At 32.4% G+C, this 17,240-nt stretch overlaps 1 protein-coding gene across 1 annotated transcript in view; it reads right to left on the bottom strand.

Annotated features, from left to right (window-relative positions):
- LOC111707094 (Down syndrome cell adhesion molecule-like protein Dscam2) overlaps positions 1-17,240 on the bottom strand; it is an 87,963-nt gene that overhangs the window by 4,341 nt on the left and 66,382 nt on the right. Inside the window, exons 35-45 of the mRNA XM_023480094.1 lie at positions 16,828-16,884; positions 16,251-16,342; positions 14,989-15,130; positions 13,704-13,748; positions 13,053-13,162; positions 11,131-11,201; positions 10,639-10,733; positions 9,003-9,083; positions 5,422-5,474; positions 4,819-4,901; positions 1,821-1,881 (exon numbers count right to left, since the gene is read on the bottom strand). Of these exons, the coding sequence (XP_023335862.1) occupies positions 1,821-1,881; positions 4,819-4,901; positions 5,422-5,474; positions 9,003-9,083; positions 10,639-10,733; positions 11,131-11,201; positions 13,053-13,162; positions 13,704-13,748; positions 14,989-15,130; positions 16,251-16,342; positions 16,828-16,884 (890 nt within the window). The remainder of the gene's footprint in view (positions 1-1,820; positions 1,882-4,818; positions 4,902-5,421; positions 5,475-9,002; positions 9,084-10,638; positions 10,734-11,130; positions 11,202-13,052; positions 13,163-13,703; positions 13,749-14,988; positions 15,131-16,250; positions 16,343-16,827; positions 16,885-17,240) is intronic.

Here is a 17,240-nt window from a genome sequence, read left to right as displayed (position 1 = left end):
CCCTTTAAGTGACTCTCTATGCAAAAAAAGCAATTCTCGATTTACAACGGAACCCTAGAAACCCTAGTCGTTTTTTTTACTCGAAAAGTGTTTATTTCTGAGAATTTCTCCATTGCTTTCTATAAGAAAGAAATGTGCAACTTTGCAGAGACACCAAAAATGAAATTAAACAGTTTAAATAAACTAAACCATTGATATATAATTCATACTTGATCATACAAAGCTTCTAAGCGAACTGTTGTAAATTGAGAGTTGTCATATTTGCATGCAGAGTCGCTGGAAATTACTCTTACAATCCCTGGAAATACATTTTACAAGAAATCCATCCCATTATTTCATTACATGCTGTAACTTTTAAATCTCTGCACCATAATATCGAAGATTTTTCAATCATAAAGCAATATATGTAATTGATCAAATATCTTGGTTATATCATTATAAGTTAAAAAGATATGGAGATTAGAAAACTAGGGTTTGAAACATGTACTCTTTTGTCTTAGATAGAAAAATATACAATAAATTTACAAGGATACAAATTAAGGCTTTTAAATTGTAGAAAGTTAAAAAATTAAGTTATATACAAGTTTTTGTTGAAGAAAAGTGAAGGAAAAATATAAATATATTTTTGTTGTCCCCCCCCCCCTTAATGTAATAAAAAGTTGTAAATCCAACTTGACCATGAAGAAAGGAACAAACAATCATATCAAATGTTTTCAAAGATTGTTCATCATTTGAGAAAATACAACTGGGAAAAGGAAAACATAACTCTTCTTCAAGATAATATATTTTTTAATTTGAGGATTTTCTTCACAATCATCAAATATTTTGACTGACAATGAAAATTTAAATGTTACAATACAAAATAGATTCTAGTACAATGTAGAATTTGTACACTCTCAGTACAGCTGTATTCTGACGTCACAAGTGTCAATTCAGTTTTTTTTAAATTTTCAATTTGTTTGTTTGTCGTTGCTAAAAGATTATAATTTGGTGCACGAGAGGGTGGAGAAAATAGAAAGAAAGATAGATAGTTAAATAGATAAATTGGAACTGTCTCACCTTGTTTACATTTATGTCTCAATAACAACAAATCAGGTTAATAATAATATTTGGCAAATATAAATATTAATTTTCGTCTTCAAAATGATACAATAGAATGAAAATTTTTGATTGTAACATCAAAACTTTACTTTTAAAGAGTTTTTGCAAGAAATGAAATTTTTCTTATTTCTATATCTTTGCAACCTGATGGTATAAACCTTTGATACAGAATTCATAATTTAAAGGATATACGACAACAGGTTGTAAAGATATAGGGATAAAATCAACAGAACTTGTGGCAAAACGTTTTGGCAAGTTCTTCCAGCCCTAAAATCTACGATTTAACACCACGTATAGCTCCTACTTTTTATTATTTAAATCCAAAGAAAAAATATTGTGTTTGCGCAATTAAGAAGCTCAAAGTCTTTGACCCCGCGGAAACGTTCTTAGTGTTTTATGAATTTCACAATCATGTAGTTAGCAATTTAGAGCTTAACATTTTTAATATTTCATTTGAATTGAACCATAATTCCAGTGTGCTTCGCGTCCAGACAATTTTTCAAAAATCAGACAAACTTTTAAATTTAAAGAAAGTTATGATTGTTTTTTATTTTCAAGAAAATGAAAAAAAACTTTAAAGCAGGGTTATTTTTTTTCGTCAGAACATTGACAACTTTTTCTTTATTTGAAACCCTTAAATTTGACTTAAGATCCAGGAATCTTTCTCCAAAACCTCAAGATCTGAACCCCCCCCCCCCTCTCCTCTTTGATAATGTTACCTCCAACCAAGTTCTCTCTTCTGTATGTAACTGAATATCCCAGGACTATTCCATTCATATTCTAAACACAACAGTTTTACACATTTTACAATTTTAAACACAAACATATATTTTACCAAATATATATACACCAATTCAGGATTCTACCCTGTGGGGGAGGGGGTAATAGATTCTTGAAGATTAAATGAAAAATTGAGGTTTATTGTTGGGGAAATTATAATATTAATAATTCCATATGCTTTCATGATTGTAAGCCAGAGTTTGAATTTAACCAATTTGAACCGCGTCCCAAATCCGCCAAAAACCTATTTCAATTGAACGCCGGCTTACATCTTGAAACATTGAATACAATTTTAACTGGAACCAACCATATTTGAGACGCCTCTCAAATTCTTTGAATTCGGCCTTTGATTTATAATACTTTAAACCTTTATTTGATTTCGTTTTATATTTTATAGTAAGTCAAAACTGACGATTTTTTAATCTTAATATATTTTCAACCTAATTTTTTAGACCTTTTATATTTCAAACTATGAATTTGTATTTATCAAAAAATCTTAATTTGAAAATTAAAGGTTTACACCACCAGGTTATAAAGATATATGAAATAGAAATTTGAGTTTGTGGCAAAGACCCATTTTCTTTAAGGGACATTACTAGTACAATTTTGTGACCTCTTAGCTACTCTATTTCTAATTTTACGAACAAACTCTCCTGAAAAGCAATTATAATTCAGAAAGAGGCGTTAAAAACATTTAAGATTTGATCTGTAATGGGGTGAAATTAACAAAACTACTTTACAAAATGTAATAATATATCCTGAGCCATGTCTAAAGAACATAAATCTGAAAGAGTTTTTTCATTTTTATTCCCAGCACATCACACCGCACAATTCTCCTGCTTTACACAACACAAATACAATAAACACAAACTTCTTTACAAGAAATTTATAGAAAAGTATTAAAACAAACATTTTTTCCTTCTTAGGTCTGAAATTTTTTACTATTAATTTTATCCGAAATTAGTATTCTGTGAGGGGCCGACAGTAAGAGTCAAAAACTTTAAAATTGTAACTGGCCAGTGTCCGAATTTAGTAAATTTGAGCCGCGTCTCAAATCCGCAAAAATCCGCTTAAACATTGATTACAATTTAAGTGGAACCAACCAAATTTGAGCCGCGGCTTAAATTTTTTAATTTCGGCGTCTGGGCTTATTACACAATTCCGATTTCTTATTGATTATTGTTTACTCTAATTTTATCTTCCTGCAATTAAAATGTGTTTAAAGATATTTAATTTTAATTTTTGATGACCATTATTTTTCTACACGACTACGAGAAAGCCGAAGAAAAAACATACAAAAAAAAACTTTCGAAGGGAAGGGTAGCTAAAGATCAAAGAGGGGTATATGCAAAACCAAATTTCGAAATCGATTGATATAAATTCTTTGCATCTGATGTTCCATGAATAATTGATTGGTTGGTCGGAGCGGAAAACTCGAGTAAAATCCCTTAATTGGTATATTAATATCGCAGATAAAAAACACCAATAAATTTTAAACTGTTTCTTAATGTTTGAAAAAATTGTGAATTGAGTTTTAGTCAATCCCTTTAAATAATTTGTATTTATTTCTCAGCCCGGAATTCCGTGAAACAAGTTTTAAAATTAGGATTTAATGGTTGAAAGGAACTGTAAGCGTTATTTCAAGTGACCCTCCATGCAAAGATTACAATACCCGATTTACAACCTTAATCTTATCAAAAATGCAGAAAATACCATCATATTTCTGTGTTTATTTCTGCGAGTTTCTCCATTGTTTCTTAAAAGCAACAAATGCACAAGTAACTTTGCAGAAAAACCGAAAATGAAAATAGTCAATTTAAAGAAGCAAAAACATTGATATTTAATTTAACCTTGATCAAACAACGCTTGTAAATCGGGCATTGCCAACTTAACATGAAAGATCACAAGAAATTACGAAAACAGTCCCTTTAAAGGAGATAGAGTAAAGGAATTATTTAGATATAGTTTAGTAAATCTTTCTACAGTTTGCTGTCCTTTAAGATTTATATATTTCGGACCATAGATTAATAACAATACAGATAGAACACTAGATGTCGTAATTCATTCACCATAACCCTGAGGCGGAAGCCAAAAGAAGTTGTGCGCATGCTCTCTGTCTGTCTTGTCATTCAACGCGGCAGGGTTGTTATGAACGAAAAACCCAATTAATTTTGAAAAGACAACATCTAGTGTTCTATCTGTATTGTTATTTATCTATGGTTCGGACTTTAAAACCCCAATTTTAAATCAAGATTTATGTTTCAAGAGATCACAGCATTTCAAAATTCAGATAAATTAGCGGTAGATACAAAATTTGCATTATTATAGTTTTCGTTCTGCTTGTTCTACCAGTGTTAGACCCTGTTCATCAATTGATTTTAGCTGCAAAGGGGTAATATAAAAATGCCTCAAAACTAAAAAAATAGTTAAACATTATCTGAAATCTGCTGTGAAATTATTTAATTTTTACTGTAAAAAAGTCATTAAAAAAATCTTTTAGGTCTAAGTGTAAATTGTTTACTACAGTGAGAACCTGAAAACTGTGGATTAGAAAGCGACATTAATTCTATGGAGTTACTTAGCGAATAGTTGTACTTTAATTAAAGCTTAAAAATCTCTTATTATGTAAAATATGTCTGCATACGTTGAATTTCCAACTTGAAAAATATATTTCAAACATTTCATGTTGTTATTTTTCTTGCAATGCTGAGTCCGAAAAATTGTTTTTAAACTTGTTTGTATTTTTTTTTAATAGTTTTTTTATCGTTTTTTTAGGTTTTAACGCACAAACCTCCGGTTGGCTGATTTCTAAAAATCATATATCAATCATATGATTATATATAGGTATAACTAACATCAGAGAAAACATTAAGGGAACCGTTGTGAATCATCCATTGACATATATCTAACCATTCCTTGTCCTACTAGCTAACTAACCTGAACTGGTGGTTTCCAGGATATGGAGAGCAGAGAAGGAGATACGGGTTCACATCTCACCTCTTCCGGGGGAGAACCAGGGACTGAAATATTTATATTCAGGAGTAAATATTTTGTTAAAAAATCATACCCCCCCCCCATTTCTGAACACATTTTCCCCCCTCTTTGTGAGAAAAGTACAGAAAAAAAAACAATTGAGTCTTCGCCACAAACTCTGATTTACTAAGTTGACGTAATGAATTCTGTTGATCAATTGATCTAAATTTGAAATTTCAAATGCTTACAACATCAGTTAGCAAAGATATATGAATTCGAAAATTTCTGCTTGTAGCACATATTTATTTCTTTTATGAGATAATTGAGCAAAATGTAAAAGAAAAAAGGCTTTTCAAAAATAAGTTGGCCTCTAAAATTTGGTTAAATGATTTGAATTTTTTAAAAATATCTAGAAACTCCTAAGCAAGCAAATTAATAGCTAATTTTTAATGTATTTTCATATGAATCTTGTAAAAACTGAAAAAGCACAACTCAACACAATTTTTTCCTGGCCGCCCTTGACGGGGGTGAGGAGATGATCACCTCTAGACTGTTTAAAAATTCTACCTGCTTCATGTGTACTGATGATGCTTCTGGAAGATGTAGGTCCTGCCCCAATACTAGGAGATCCATAGTTTAAATTTGATCCACATTTTTAAGAAATTGGGATTTAAATTGTAATCCATATATTAGAGAAGAAGGATAGTTCAAAACAGATCAATACTTTTGAGTAAATTGGATTTAATAAAGATCATATTTCAAGATCCATTTTCATATTTTTTAAGAAATTGGTATCCCATAGTCAGCTTAAATAGGACTATAGCTAAAAACTTAATCCACATTTTGGAAAATATTTTTTTTAAATATTACAATAATAATATCATAGTTCAAACATACAGATCAATTTGATTAGATGATATTAATACTTCTGATTGATTTTATAAATATTACAATAATAATATCATAGTTCAAATATACAGATCAATTTGATTAGATGATATTAATACTTCTGATTGATTTTAAAAATATTACAATAATAATATCATAGTTCAAATATACAGATCAATTTGATTATATGATATTAATACTTCTGATTGATTTCAAAATCGACCAACTTTTGATTAAAGTGTTTCTTTTCAAATAATTTTTTTAAACCTAAACTAAGAACAAACTAGGTCTGCGTGGCATTGTTCCATAAAAATTCGGGCTTTTTCATTAGATAAAAGTGTGCAAACAATAACAAAATATAAAGTAGAGCCAAGGGACCGAAAATGGGAAACACCCCGCCTCCGAAATGCCTAACTGTAAAGAAGAAAAGGATTGAAAATCTAAAGTTCGAAAAATTGAATTTGTAGATAGTGCATGTTTTACATCAGTAATTATACTTGTATATACAAGCACCAGCATGTATTTTGTGTTACTGTACAGTACTTGGCCCGTTAAAGGTACTAATACCGTACACAACTGACTATGTAAATAAACTACTGGATGTACAGTACAAGTCTGATATTTTACCTGGCCCGTTTTCAACTGGCAAATTGTCAACTGGAAAAATTGTCACCTTGCATATTGTCCACTGGAAAAATTGTCACCTAGCAAATTGTTAACTGGCAAATTGACAACTGGCAAAATTGTCAACTAACAAAATAGTCAATTATCAAAATGGTCAACTGGCAAAAGGTCAACTGGAAAAATCGTCAACTGGCAAATTGTCACCTGGCAAGTTTACCTGGCAAAATTGTCAACTGGAAAATTTTTAGCTGGCAAAATTTTACCTGGCAAATTGTCAACTGCCAAATTTGTCAACTGCCAAAATTGTTAACTGGCCAATTGTCAACCGGCAAAATGGTCAACTGGCAAAATGGTAAGCTGGCAAAATCTTCAATTAGCAAATTGTCACCTAGCAAAGTTTATCTGGCAAAATGGTTACCTGGCAACTTTGTCACATGTGATAGTGTCAACTGGCAAATCGTTGCCTGGCAACTTTGTCACTTGGCAAAATTTTCACATGGCAACTTTCCGCTGGTAAAGTATCTAACATTGTGTTAAGTACTTTGCCAGTGGTTAGTTGCCAGGTACCTAGTTCCCACAGACAAATTGCCAGGTACCTAGTTCCCACAGACAATTTGCCAGGTACCTAGTTCCCACAGACAATTTGCCAGGTACCTAGTTCCCACAGAAAATTTGCCAGGTACCTAGTTCCCACAGACAATTTGCCAGGTACCTAGTTACCACAGACAATTTGCCAGGCATAATTCTTAGCCATGTAACAATTTTACCATGAGACAACGTTGGGAACATGGGACACTTTGCCAGTTAACAAGTCTGCCTTGTGAACATTTTTCTTGTGATTATTTTGCCAGTTGACAATTTCCCATTTGACAATTTTGCTAGTTGACATTTTATGAACCAGCCTTTATAGATAAGCTGCGAACTGCATAGTACATGCTTAATATTTGGACCTGGCCCGTCCGATCAAATAAGCTACTAAGGTACATGCCTGCTATTTGGACCTAGCTGTGATAAATAAGCTTCTGATCGTAAGGTTTGTGAGTACAAAGAAACGTTGCATTTCAGATGTCCAAAACACTTCTTATTTCTATCCTCATGTTTAACAATCCTTGGTATAAATTGCCTGACTAATCTACATAATATTTATACAAAATGTGAACATGTTCTTCTCTAATTAAACAAATTTGTCTTCAACTTTAACTCTGTGCAAAACACCGGCGCTGGAAACTTTTGAAACATATCATTGCACAAAACCTCCATTCGTTTGTTTTCAATCAACGTTAATTTCACTAGAAATGGATCATTTATTAAGCGCAGTGATCAGAGAGTACAAAGATCTATTAAAGGCTAGAATATTCTCAATTGGATACAACAAGTTCTATTGTGTACAACTGGAGTACAAAGATCTATTAAAGGCTAGAATATTCTCAATTTGATACAACAAGTTCTATTGTATACAACGGGAGTACAAAGATCTATTAAAGGCTAGAATATTCTCAATTGGATACAACAAGTTCTATTGTGTACAACGGGAGTACACGACCAATCAGAAAACATCTATCTTCAGGGCTATTTAAGGATAAGAAATACAAAACCTGCAGAAAAAAAAGACTAAAGTCATAAATGTTATTTTTTATGCTCAAAGTTAGAGCGTTTCTTTAAATATTGTAAAACTTTACACCTACCTAAACAGAAATTATATGCGTCTAGAGGCCCTTAGATGGGTCAAAACATGTTGTGTGAATGCAGACAAGATTATTTATAGATAATTTTAAAAACATAATCATATCTACCAAATAGCCTTAACACACTTATGAAACCCGGTTCTGAAACCTCTTCTTAAATTGCGAACTCAGAGGGAAGAACAACTTGAATTCCAATTTAAAGTTTAATTCATTTTCTAAACAATACGTTATTTATGTCAAGAGTAAAATAAACAGTGTAATTACTTTGCAGTTAAATACATGTTTAAAAATCCGCAGTCGAGGGTAGTCCTCACATAACCAAGAAATGTGGACCAAAATTGTGTCAAATAACTTTTTATAGACTGTAAACTGCTTTATTGTGGATTGAGTCCAATTTTAGTTCTTGTTTGGCTATTATAAACAAAATTTCATGAAAAATAGTCTAATTTTACAGTAGTTTTACATTCGTTTTGCGTTTTATTTACATAAATGTATGCTCACTTTTTTATGATCAGTATTGAACTACGGAGAGCAATATTGTATGATCGGCATTTACTACGGAGTACGGGGAACCCTATTGTATGATCAGTATTGAACTATGATGAACACTATTGTATGATCAGTATTGAACTATGAAGAACACTATTGTATGCTCTGTATTGAACTATGATGAACACTATTGTATGCTCTGTATTGAACTATGATGAACACTATTGTATGATCAGTATTGAACTATGAAGAACACTATTGTATGATCGGTATTGAACTACAGAGATCACTATTGTATGATCGGTATTGAACAATGAATTTCACTATTTAATGATCTGTATTAAACTTCGGAAATCACTATTTTATGATCGGTATTTAACTATGGATATCACTATTGTATTAATCGGTATTGAACTACGGAAATCACCATTTAATGATCGGTATTGAACTATGGATATAAACCTATTGAAAGCGTTCACCATTACTTGATACTTGGTGAAGGGAACTAAGCCTGAGAGTCTCAATTCTGTAGTTGACACACTCCTGCATATAGATCATCTATCAAACTATACTTATCTATCTGTCTATCCAAGGTTATAATGCAAGGAAAGTTAATTGCAGTTGCGTATACACTCTGCGTACATATTGAAACCAGTTCTCTCTGGGCGGAATTTGTAAACAAGAATAGATGCACCAGTGTTCGTTTAGTATCCGAGAAGGCTAAAAGCATTACATTTTGATAATTTTGATAATTCACATAATATTTTCCTATGACCAGAATATTTCATTGATTTTTTATGTTAAAGATGGATTCCATGTCCGGCTTCGAGATCTGTCCTGTGTTTATATTACTGCCCAGAGACAGTACACTGCAGTACAAAAGAAGCGTACACCTCTGAAATAACTTTCCTTGCATTATAACCTTGTGTCTATCTATCTATATATCTATATGTCTCTCTCTCTCTGTAACCATGCATCTTTCTATCTTTATAACTACTTTTAGATTGTTAGATAGTTAGCTGAAATAATAGATATAAATAAAGGTAAATTATATAGATAGATATATAGCTAGATAGATGGATATTTTCATGCATATATTTATCTAAAAGTAGAATCTTTGGTTCTACTGTTTATATATTTGTTTGTCCATTTGCCCCTTGGTTGATTTGTTGATTTAATTAGCCAGGCTGAATCTAATTAACTAGATAATATCCTAGTATATATCTGTAGTGTATACACCCTACTCTTCGTTTATCTGTTTATCTAAATCCATTTATTTAGAAAAAAAACTAGAATATACATTTTTTAGCATTTTAAGTTATAAATTAAACATGAAAGTAATGGACAGTTTGAAAATAAAATATATTTTAAAAAGATTACTTCTCAAGTTGATAACTTTCCCAGTAGATAACTTTCCCAGTAGATAACTTTCCCAGTAGATAACTTTCCAATTAAATAACTTTCCAAGAAGATAAATAACTAAGTAGATAAAACTTCGTAAGTAGATTATGTCCTTAGTAGCTATATTCCCAAGTACATAACTTCCCAAGTAAATAACTTCCCAAGTTAATATACTTCTTAGGTTGGTAACTTTTCAAATAAAGATGACTTCCCAAGTAGATAACTTCCTTGGAAGATAACTTCCCATTCGGATAATTTCCCTAATAGATAACTTCCCAATTGGTATCTTCCATAGTAATGGAATTCCACATTTTATAACTAGTATATAAATTCCCTAAGTTGATAACTTCCCAATTGGATAATTTCCCAAATATATTACTTCCCAAGTGGTTATCTTCCTTAGTAAATAAATTCCACATTTGATAACTTCCCGAGTATATAAATTCCCAAGTAGATAAGGCCCTTGGTAGATAACTTCCAAATTGGATAATTTCCGAAATAGATAACTTCCCAAGTGGTTATCTTCCTTAGTAGATGACTTCCACATTTGATAACTTCTCAAGTGGATAACTTCCCAAATGGATAAATTTCCTAGGAGAAAATATCCCAAGATTAACTTCATAACTTCCAAAGAAGATAAGTTCACAACTAACAGTATTCATTGTAGAGTTAAATACCCAATTTGATAATTGCTTGCCTGACAGTTTTCTTGGTAAGATGTTCCGAATTCAGCTCTCCATAACGTACACTGTATCCGAGAAGAATTCCATTACGGTCGTCTTCCCTTGGAGGCTAAAACAATCATTGTGCAATGTTTAGATGATAGCTTTAAAAGAAAACTAACAAATGCAGTTCAAAGATTAAGTTGGTAAGTGAACGTGATTGATTAGAAGCTTGAAATGGAAAAACGATGAATAATATTTGTACTTGTACTGTTTTGTACTTTACTGTACTGTTCTTTACTGTACTGTACTGTACTCTGCTCTACTGTACTGCACTGTACTGTACTGTACTGTACTGTACTGTACTGTACTGTACTGTACTGTACTGTACTGTACTGTACTGTACTGTACTGTACTGTACTGTACTGTACTGTACTGTACTGTACTGTACTGTACTGTACTTTAATGTACTGTACTGTACTGTACTGTACTGTACTGTACTGTACTTGTACTGTACTACACTGTACCTGCCAAGAAACTAGAATTTGTGTAGAGGAAACTGCTTCGACTCGAACAGATACAGGAGAACCAGAAGGAACTAAACAAACAAAAAATAATTGAATATAAAGGAATAGAATAGAACATAACAGAATAGAATTGAAGTAGTGTTTCCATCAAAAAAATTTGACGAACAAATGTTAAAGGGCACCTAGGGTATCCTTGGTGTAACATAGGTTAAAAAGTTGTTTTTTTTTCAAAATAATTTTTTTTTAAATTTTAAATTCAACAGAAAAGAGTGGTATAAAGAGAATAGAAAAAAATTGTGACTTATCAGCCACAATAGAGATGTCTATCGGTGCAGAATTTGAGTGATTATGTGTAAATTATGGTATTCGGTAAACATCTTTTTTTCACAGTTTTCTTTAGTTTGCGTCACTATTTCTAGACTATGTGGGGACAAAGTCCAATTCTGCTTCTAGTGTTTGAGGTAGTTTGATCAAATATTTATAGATATAAAAATAAATATTTGGTCAAATAACTTTACGTTTAATTTGCAAAATGTGGTTGATAAAGCTGATGTTCCTACAGTGTTTCAATCTTTCTCTTCAGTTTGCGCCACTATCTCTAAACGGGGGGGACCTAGTCCAACACTGTTAACACAGTCATATACAGTACCCAACATTTGAATTGGCCGGTACATAATGGTCTCCTGATGCTCCTTTGCTCACAGTACAAAATTGTTCTTGGTGGCTGTCAAAAGCTAAGATTGCTAGCTTTCTAAAATGTATTTTGAATTTTCTGTACCCTCTGTGAACACCCTTTTATAGTAAAATCCAATCAAAAAGTATTTTGTCACTGGCTGCTTTCTAAGAGAGACACAAGGATAAATAAAGATAAAGATCATGTATTCCGAGCATGATAAAGATAAAGATCATGTATTCCGAGCATGATAAAGATAAAGATCATATATTCCGAGCATGATTGCCTGAATCTAATAATTTTTTTTACCAAGTTATAGTCCTTACATCCCAGAGTCGCTGTGAAATCAATTTCTTTGAGAGAAAAAAGTGTGAAGTATATGGTTTTTTTCGACACCTTTCTCCTGAAAAACATGGCCAATAGCATGCCAAGGAGGATCCTGTTGGAAAAAGGGATAACTAGATACTGGCCCTATTGTGTATTTGTGTTTAAAAAAAAACTTTTTACAATTTATCAATTTACACTCATTTCAGACACTGGCCAATTCAAATTTCGGTTCTGTAGTTTACCAAATACTGCGTAAAGGAATTGAGTTGTTGCCACACACTCTAATCTTCTGACCCCAATATCTTTGCAACCTGATGGTGCAAACCTTTGATATTTCAAAATTAGATTATTTTATCTATAAGTATTAATAGTTTGAAATATCTAAGGTCTACGACATTGGATTACAAAGATATATAGATTAGAAAATCAGAGTTTGTGGCAAAAACTCAACATCTTTGCGTAGTTTACGTAGTTTGGTTGATAAGGATGTTCCCACAGTGTTCCTACCTTCTTCTTTAGTTTATGTAGTTTACATAGTTCACGTAGTTTACGTAGTTTGGTTGATAAGGATGTTCCCACAGTGTTCCTACCTTCTTCTTTAGTTTACGTAGTTTACATAGTTCACGTAGTTTACGTAGTTTGGTTGATAAGGATGTTCCCACAGTGTTCCTACCTTCTTCTTTAGTTTACGTAGTTTACATAGTTCACGTAGTTAACGTAGTTTGGTTGATAAGGATGTTCCCACAGTGTTCCTACCTTCTTCTTTAGTTTACGTAGTTTACATAGTTCACTTAGTTAACGTAGTTTGGTTGATAGGGATGTTTCCACAGTGTTCCTACCTTCTTCTTTAGTTTACGTAGTTTACATAGTTCACGTAGTTTACGTAGTTTGGTTGATAGGGATGTTCCCACAGTGTTCCTACCTTCTTCTTTAGTTTGCGCCACTATCTCTAGACTAGGGGGGCCTAGTCCAATACTGTTAACACTGATAACCCGGAGCAGATAAATGTTGTTGGGGAGTAGGCCATCCAACCTTAACAATTTCATTAGATCAATCAATTTCAATCAATCAATCAATCAATCAATAGATCAACCAATCAATCATTCAGCCAATCAATCAATAAATCGATCAACCAATGTATCAATTAATCCTTGACTTTACTTACATCAATTACTGAAAGAATCAAAATCAGATTCATAAACATTTCTACATAGCATTGTTAAACTTTAAAATATCCAATTTTTTACATATCAAACATTCTATCATCCCGTCATTCATCTATCTATCTACCTATTTATCTTTACATCAATATATCTATCTATTAATCTATCTATTCATCTGTTCATACTAATGTATTTGTTCATCTATTCATCTATCTGTCTATCTATGTGCTTACCTAGGTATGATACAATACATTTTAAACTAGTTGTTATTTGTTTAAATGGCAATATATCTATATATCTATCTATCTATCTATATATCTATCTATCTATCTATCTATCTATCTATCTATCTATCTATCTATCTATCTATCTATCTATCTATCTATCTATCTATCTATCTATGTATCTACCTGGTATAGCTATGCTCCCTTGACACGGTTATATTTCCTGCTTCCCTGAAATATATCATTTTACTGCAGTAAACAAGAATATAAAGAGATTGTGCAGTAAAATAGAGCTGGGTTGAAGGAAAAAAAGGATCTATTATTCAAAGAAAAACTCTACTCTTTCTCGATAATAAGGATCAAAATTTCCTCAAACTTTGCTGACTTGTTAGTCCCAAAGAGAATAGAATATATATTAGAGGGGAATTTAGAGAATCTCTCGTTATGCATTTTTTCAGTCCCTTTCAGCCTAAAAGGGAGTTCAAAGTGTACAAATCATGTAAATGTTCACAAATTATATGCAGTAGAGTACAATAATACAGTATGTTCCCTAGACTATCCATTTCAATTTCGAATTTTTTAAAGCTGTTAAATAAACTTTTTAAAGCCCTTATCCAAAATCAGTAACTAAAAACAACAATCTCAAAATTTAAAAAAGAAGAAAATGACAATTAAAAACTTTATCTTGTACTTAATCTAAAAGAAAAAATAAATTTTTTTATTGAATTCATGATTGTTTGTGGTAATCTTTGTAATACATTCAATAATGAAAGGCCTTTTATAAGTCTTTACTGGATTTATAATTTTGCTTTATATTTGCATATAAATTATCTACTTGTACCGAACTTAAAAAAAAGTATTTTTCCCTCTGCACTGAAAACTCAGGTTTGTTTGAAGTACCAGGGCGGCTATTGGGCAGCCAGAGCAAGCATGTACAGTATTAATATGTACATACTATGCATCAACATCAAGTAAGATAATTGTGTTTACAGTGAGTTCAATTTAAGATTAATACTATTATAAACTTAAATTCATTTGAAGTGTCGGCCCAAATATAATTACTTTTTTTAAAGCACCAGTCTGATGGGAGTGTATGCATTATCACCAGTGCTATGCAGGGCCCACTATAGTTTCAGTAGAAGTAGATATTTCCATTTAGTGTATAGCGCCGATTAAAAAATTTATCTTTAATTGAATGATGAGATAGATAGAAAGATAAACGTTACCGCCATACAATTTCTATTGGTTCAGAATAGACAACAAACACATGACTGAACCCTGATTGGATCGTGCGCTAATGGACTCGGAATACAAGAGTGAAGGTACCACTAGTCCTACTCATTTCGGATCTTGGAAGCAATATGGTAAGGAATGCATAAACTCTGATCTGACTGGTGCGACTATGAGTAAAAGTATATTTAAAACAGTGGCATACCTTTCTGACAACTGAATTAAATCTAAATGAAGATACCTCCAAGGAACGGCCTGTGGTTTAAACTGAACTAGGTAATGAAGCACGGGACTGTTTCCGTCAAAGGCTGGATACCAGGAGAGAACCATGGATCTACTTGTTAGATCAGATACATACAGGCTTGAGGGGGGTTCAGGGGGTTCTGCAAAAGAACAACATTAACAAGGATCAAATTAAATGAATTAAAGAGATCGCTTAGCTTAACTATCTTCATACCAACGGTTAAATTTCTGAATCACTGGTTCAAATTCCTATACATTTTTTACTTTGAATTAGTGATTCAGAATTTGTGACCTCTTACAGTTCACAAAAACCCTCTCCTGGACATAGATATTTAGTATCTTAGTTTTAATAATGATTTCAACATGAGAATATGATACTTTTTAAAGGGAGTTACCGGCAATGTATGATAGTTGAACTGGTACATTATTTGTCGTCGTTATTTAATAATTTTAAAAAATCGATTCTCAAAACGTAACCTACACCCAAACCATTGATTTTAAACGTCGACTTTGCGCTCAAAATCAGTAATTAAACATCATTAAAACGTTTTATTTGTCTTTAATGAATCCTAAAAAAAATATTCTCCAAAATTCTTCATTCTCATACATTGCTGGTCACTCCCTTTAAGTGATCTTAAATACTTTATAATTTAATAGAATAGAGAAATAAAAAAAGCAAAGAGTTAAAACTTCTTCCTGTTAGAAGGATAAAATAGTTGTGTACATCATGTTGGAGATCGAAATGTATACAAAAGCCCCCCTTTAAATTTTTTCGTGCTGAAGTGGTTCAATCATTGACTACATCTGAGGAGATTTTAAAATCAGTTTTGAATACAAAAAATAGGGAATATTTTGCTTAAGTAAGTGTAATCTGTGTGCATAAAAACCCTACCATAAACTGCAAGCTATACTGTAAGTGTAATCTGTGTGCATAAAAACCCTACTATAAACTGTAAGCTGTACTGTACAGAAAGTGTAATCTGTGTGCAAAAAACCTTACTTTAAACTGCAAGCTGTACTGTAAGTGTAATCTGTGTGCATAATAACCCTGCCATAAACTGCAAGCTGTACTGTAAGTGTAATCTGTGTGCATAAAAACCCTACTATAAACTGCAAGCTGTACTGTAAGTGTAATCTGTGTGCATAAAAACCCTACTATAAACTGCACGCTGTACTGTAAGTGCAATCTGTGTGCATAAAAGCCCTACCATAAACTGCAAGCTGTACTGTAAATGTAATCTGTGTGCATAAAAACCCTACCATAAACTGCAAGCTGTACTGTAAGGTACTGAGAACCAAACCGGTTTGATGCAAAGCACGTGTACTCTCTTCCATCTTGCCGTTGCACATTTCTAAACATATTTATGTATATATACTTCAAGAAATTCGGGTGCTTAAACCGAAATTTGTCAAGAGGTGGGGGGGTCTTAGCACTTGTGGGGTACTGAAAACCCACTGAAAACCATATATTTTAATAATCCAGGGGAAAGGCCGAGCACTTAAGGACCCCCCTCCACCCTTCCCTGTGTAAACCTTTGATAAATTAACTATAAAAACAAATGTGTTTAAAGAGACTGTAGACTGTAGAGTTGAACTTGATTCTAATTGACACTATTTTTAAAGGATTTACCCAATTTAAAAGAAAGAAAATGTCGCTTAAATCGGGTATGTTGACTCATTAAATGTAGTGTCACTTAAAATATCGTTGACAGTCCCTTTAAATGAGAAAAACAAGAAATCGAATGTAGACTATAATAACACGAATCATACTATTTTAATATTTTGAAAAGTTGTTAAAAGTTTGAAAGTTTTGAAGTTTAAAAGTTTTGAAGTTTACCTGATAGTTAAAGTGTTCATAACTCCCTCGCTAGAATTAGCAGAGGCAAAGGAAAACCTAGAAAAGGAAATTTAAAGGAGTTGTTTGTGAATTCATATTTTGCGTCCACTCCCTTTAGTGACACTTGATATTTTGAGTGCTTTACACCCTCCTTTCTAGTGAAAAGTGATTACTCACTGTGGACTAGGGTAATTTTAAAACTGAACGTTACAGAAAGAAGCCTTGTACCGACCTTAGTGAGGAGTACCGGCCTTCTTACTTCTTGTACCGGCCGGTCTACCTCATGTACTGGCCTTAGTCACGGGAAACCGTAGTACATTTGAATTTCCAAGCCGGGTCAACCTTTCCGGTCCCAGTTTGTACTGTATCGCCCGGGCATTGGGTAAACAAACAGACACTCCAAGGGACTACCC

The sequence above is a fragment of the Eurytemora carolleeae genome, unplaced genomic scaffold (genome assembly GCF_000591075.1).
Source record: "Eurytemora carolleeae unplaced genomic scaffold, Eaff_2.0 scaffold630, whole genome shotgun sequence".
Lineage (NCBI taxonomy): Eukaryota > Metazoa > Arthropoda > Copepoda > Calanoida > Temoridae > Eurytemora > Eurytemora carolleeae.
Note: the sequence above shows the minus strand (reverse complement) of the source record. Positions and strands in the feature narration are given on the sequence as shown.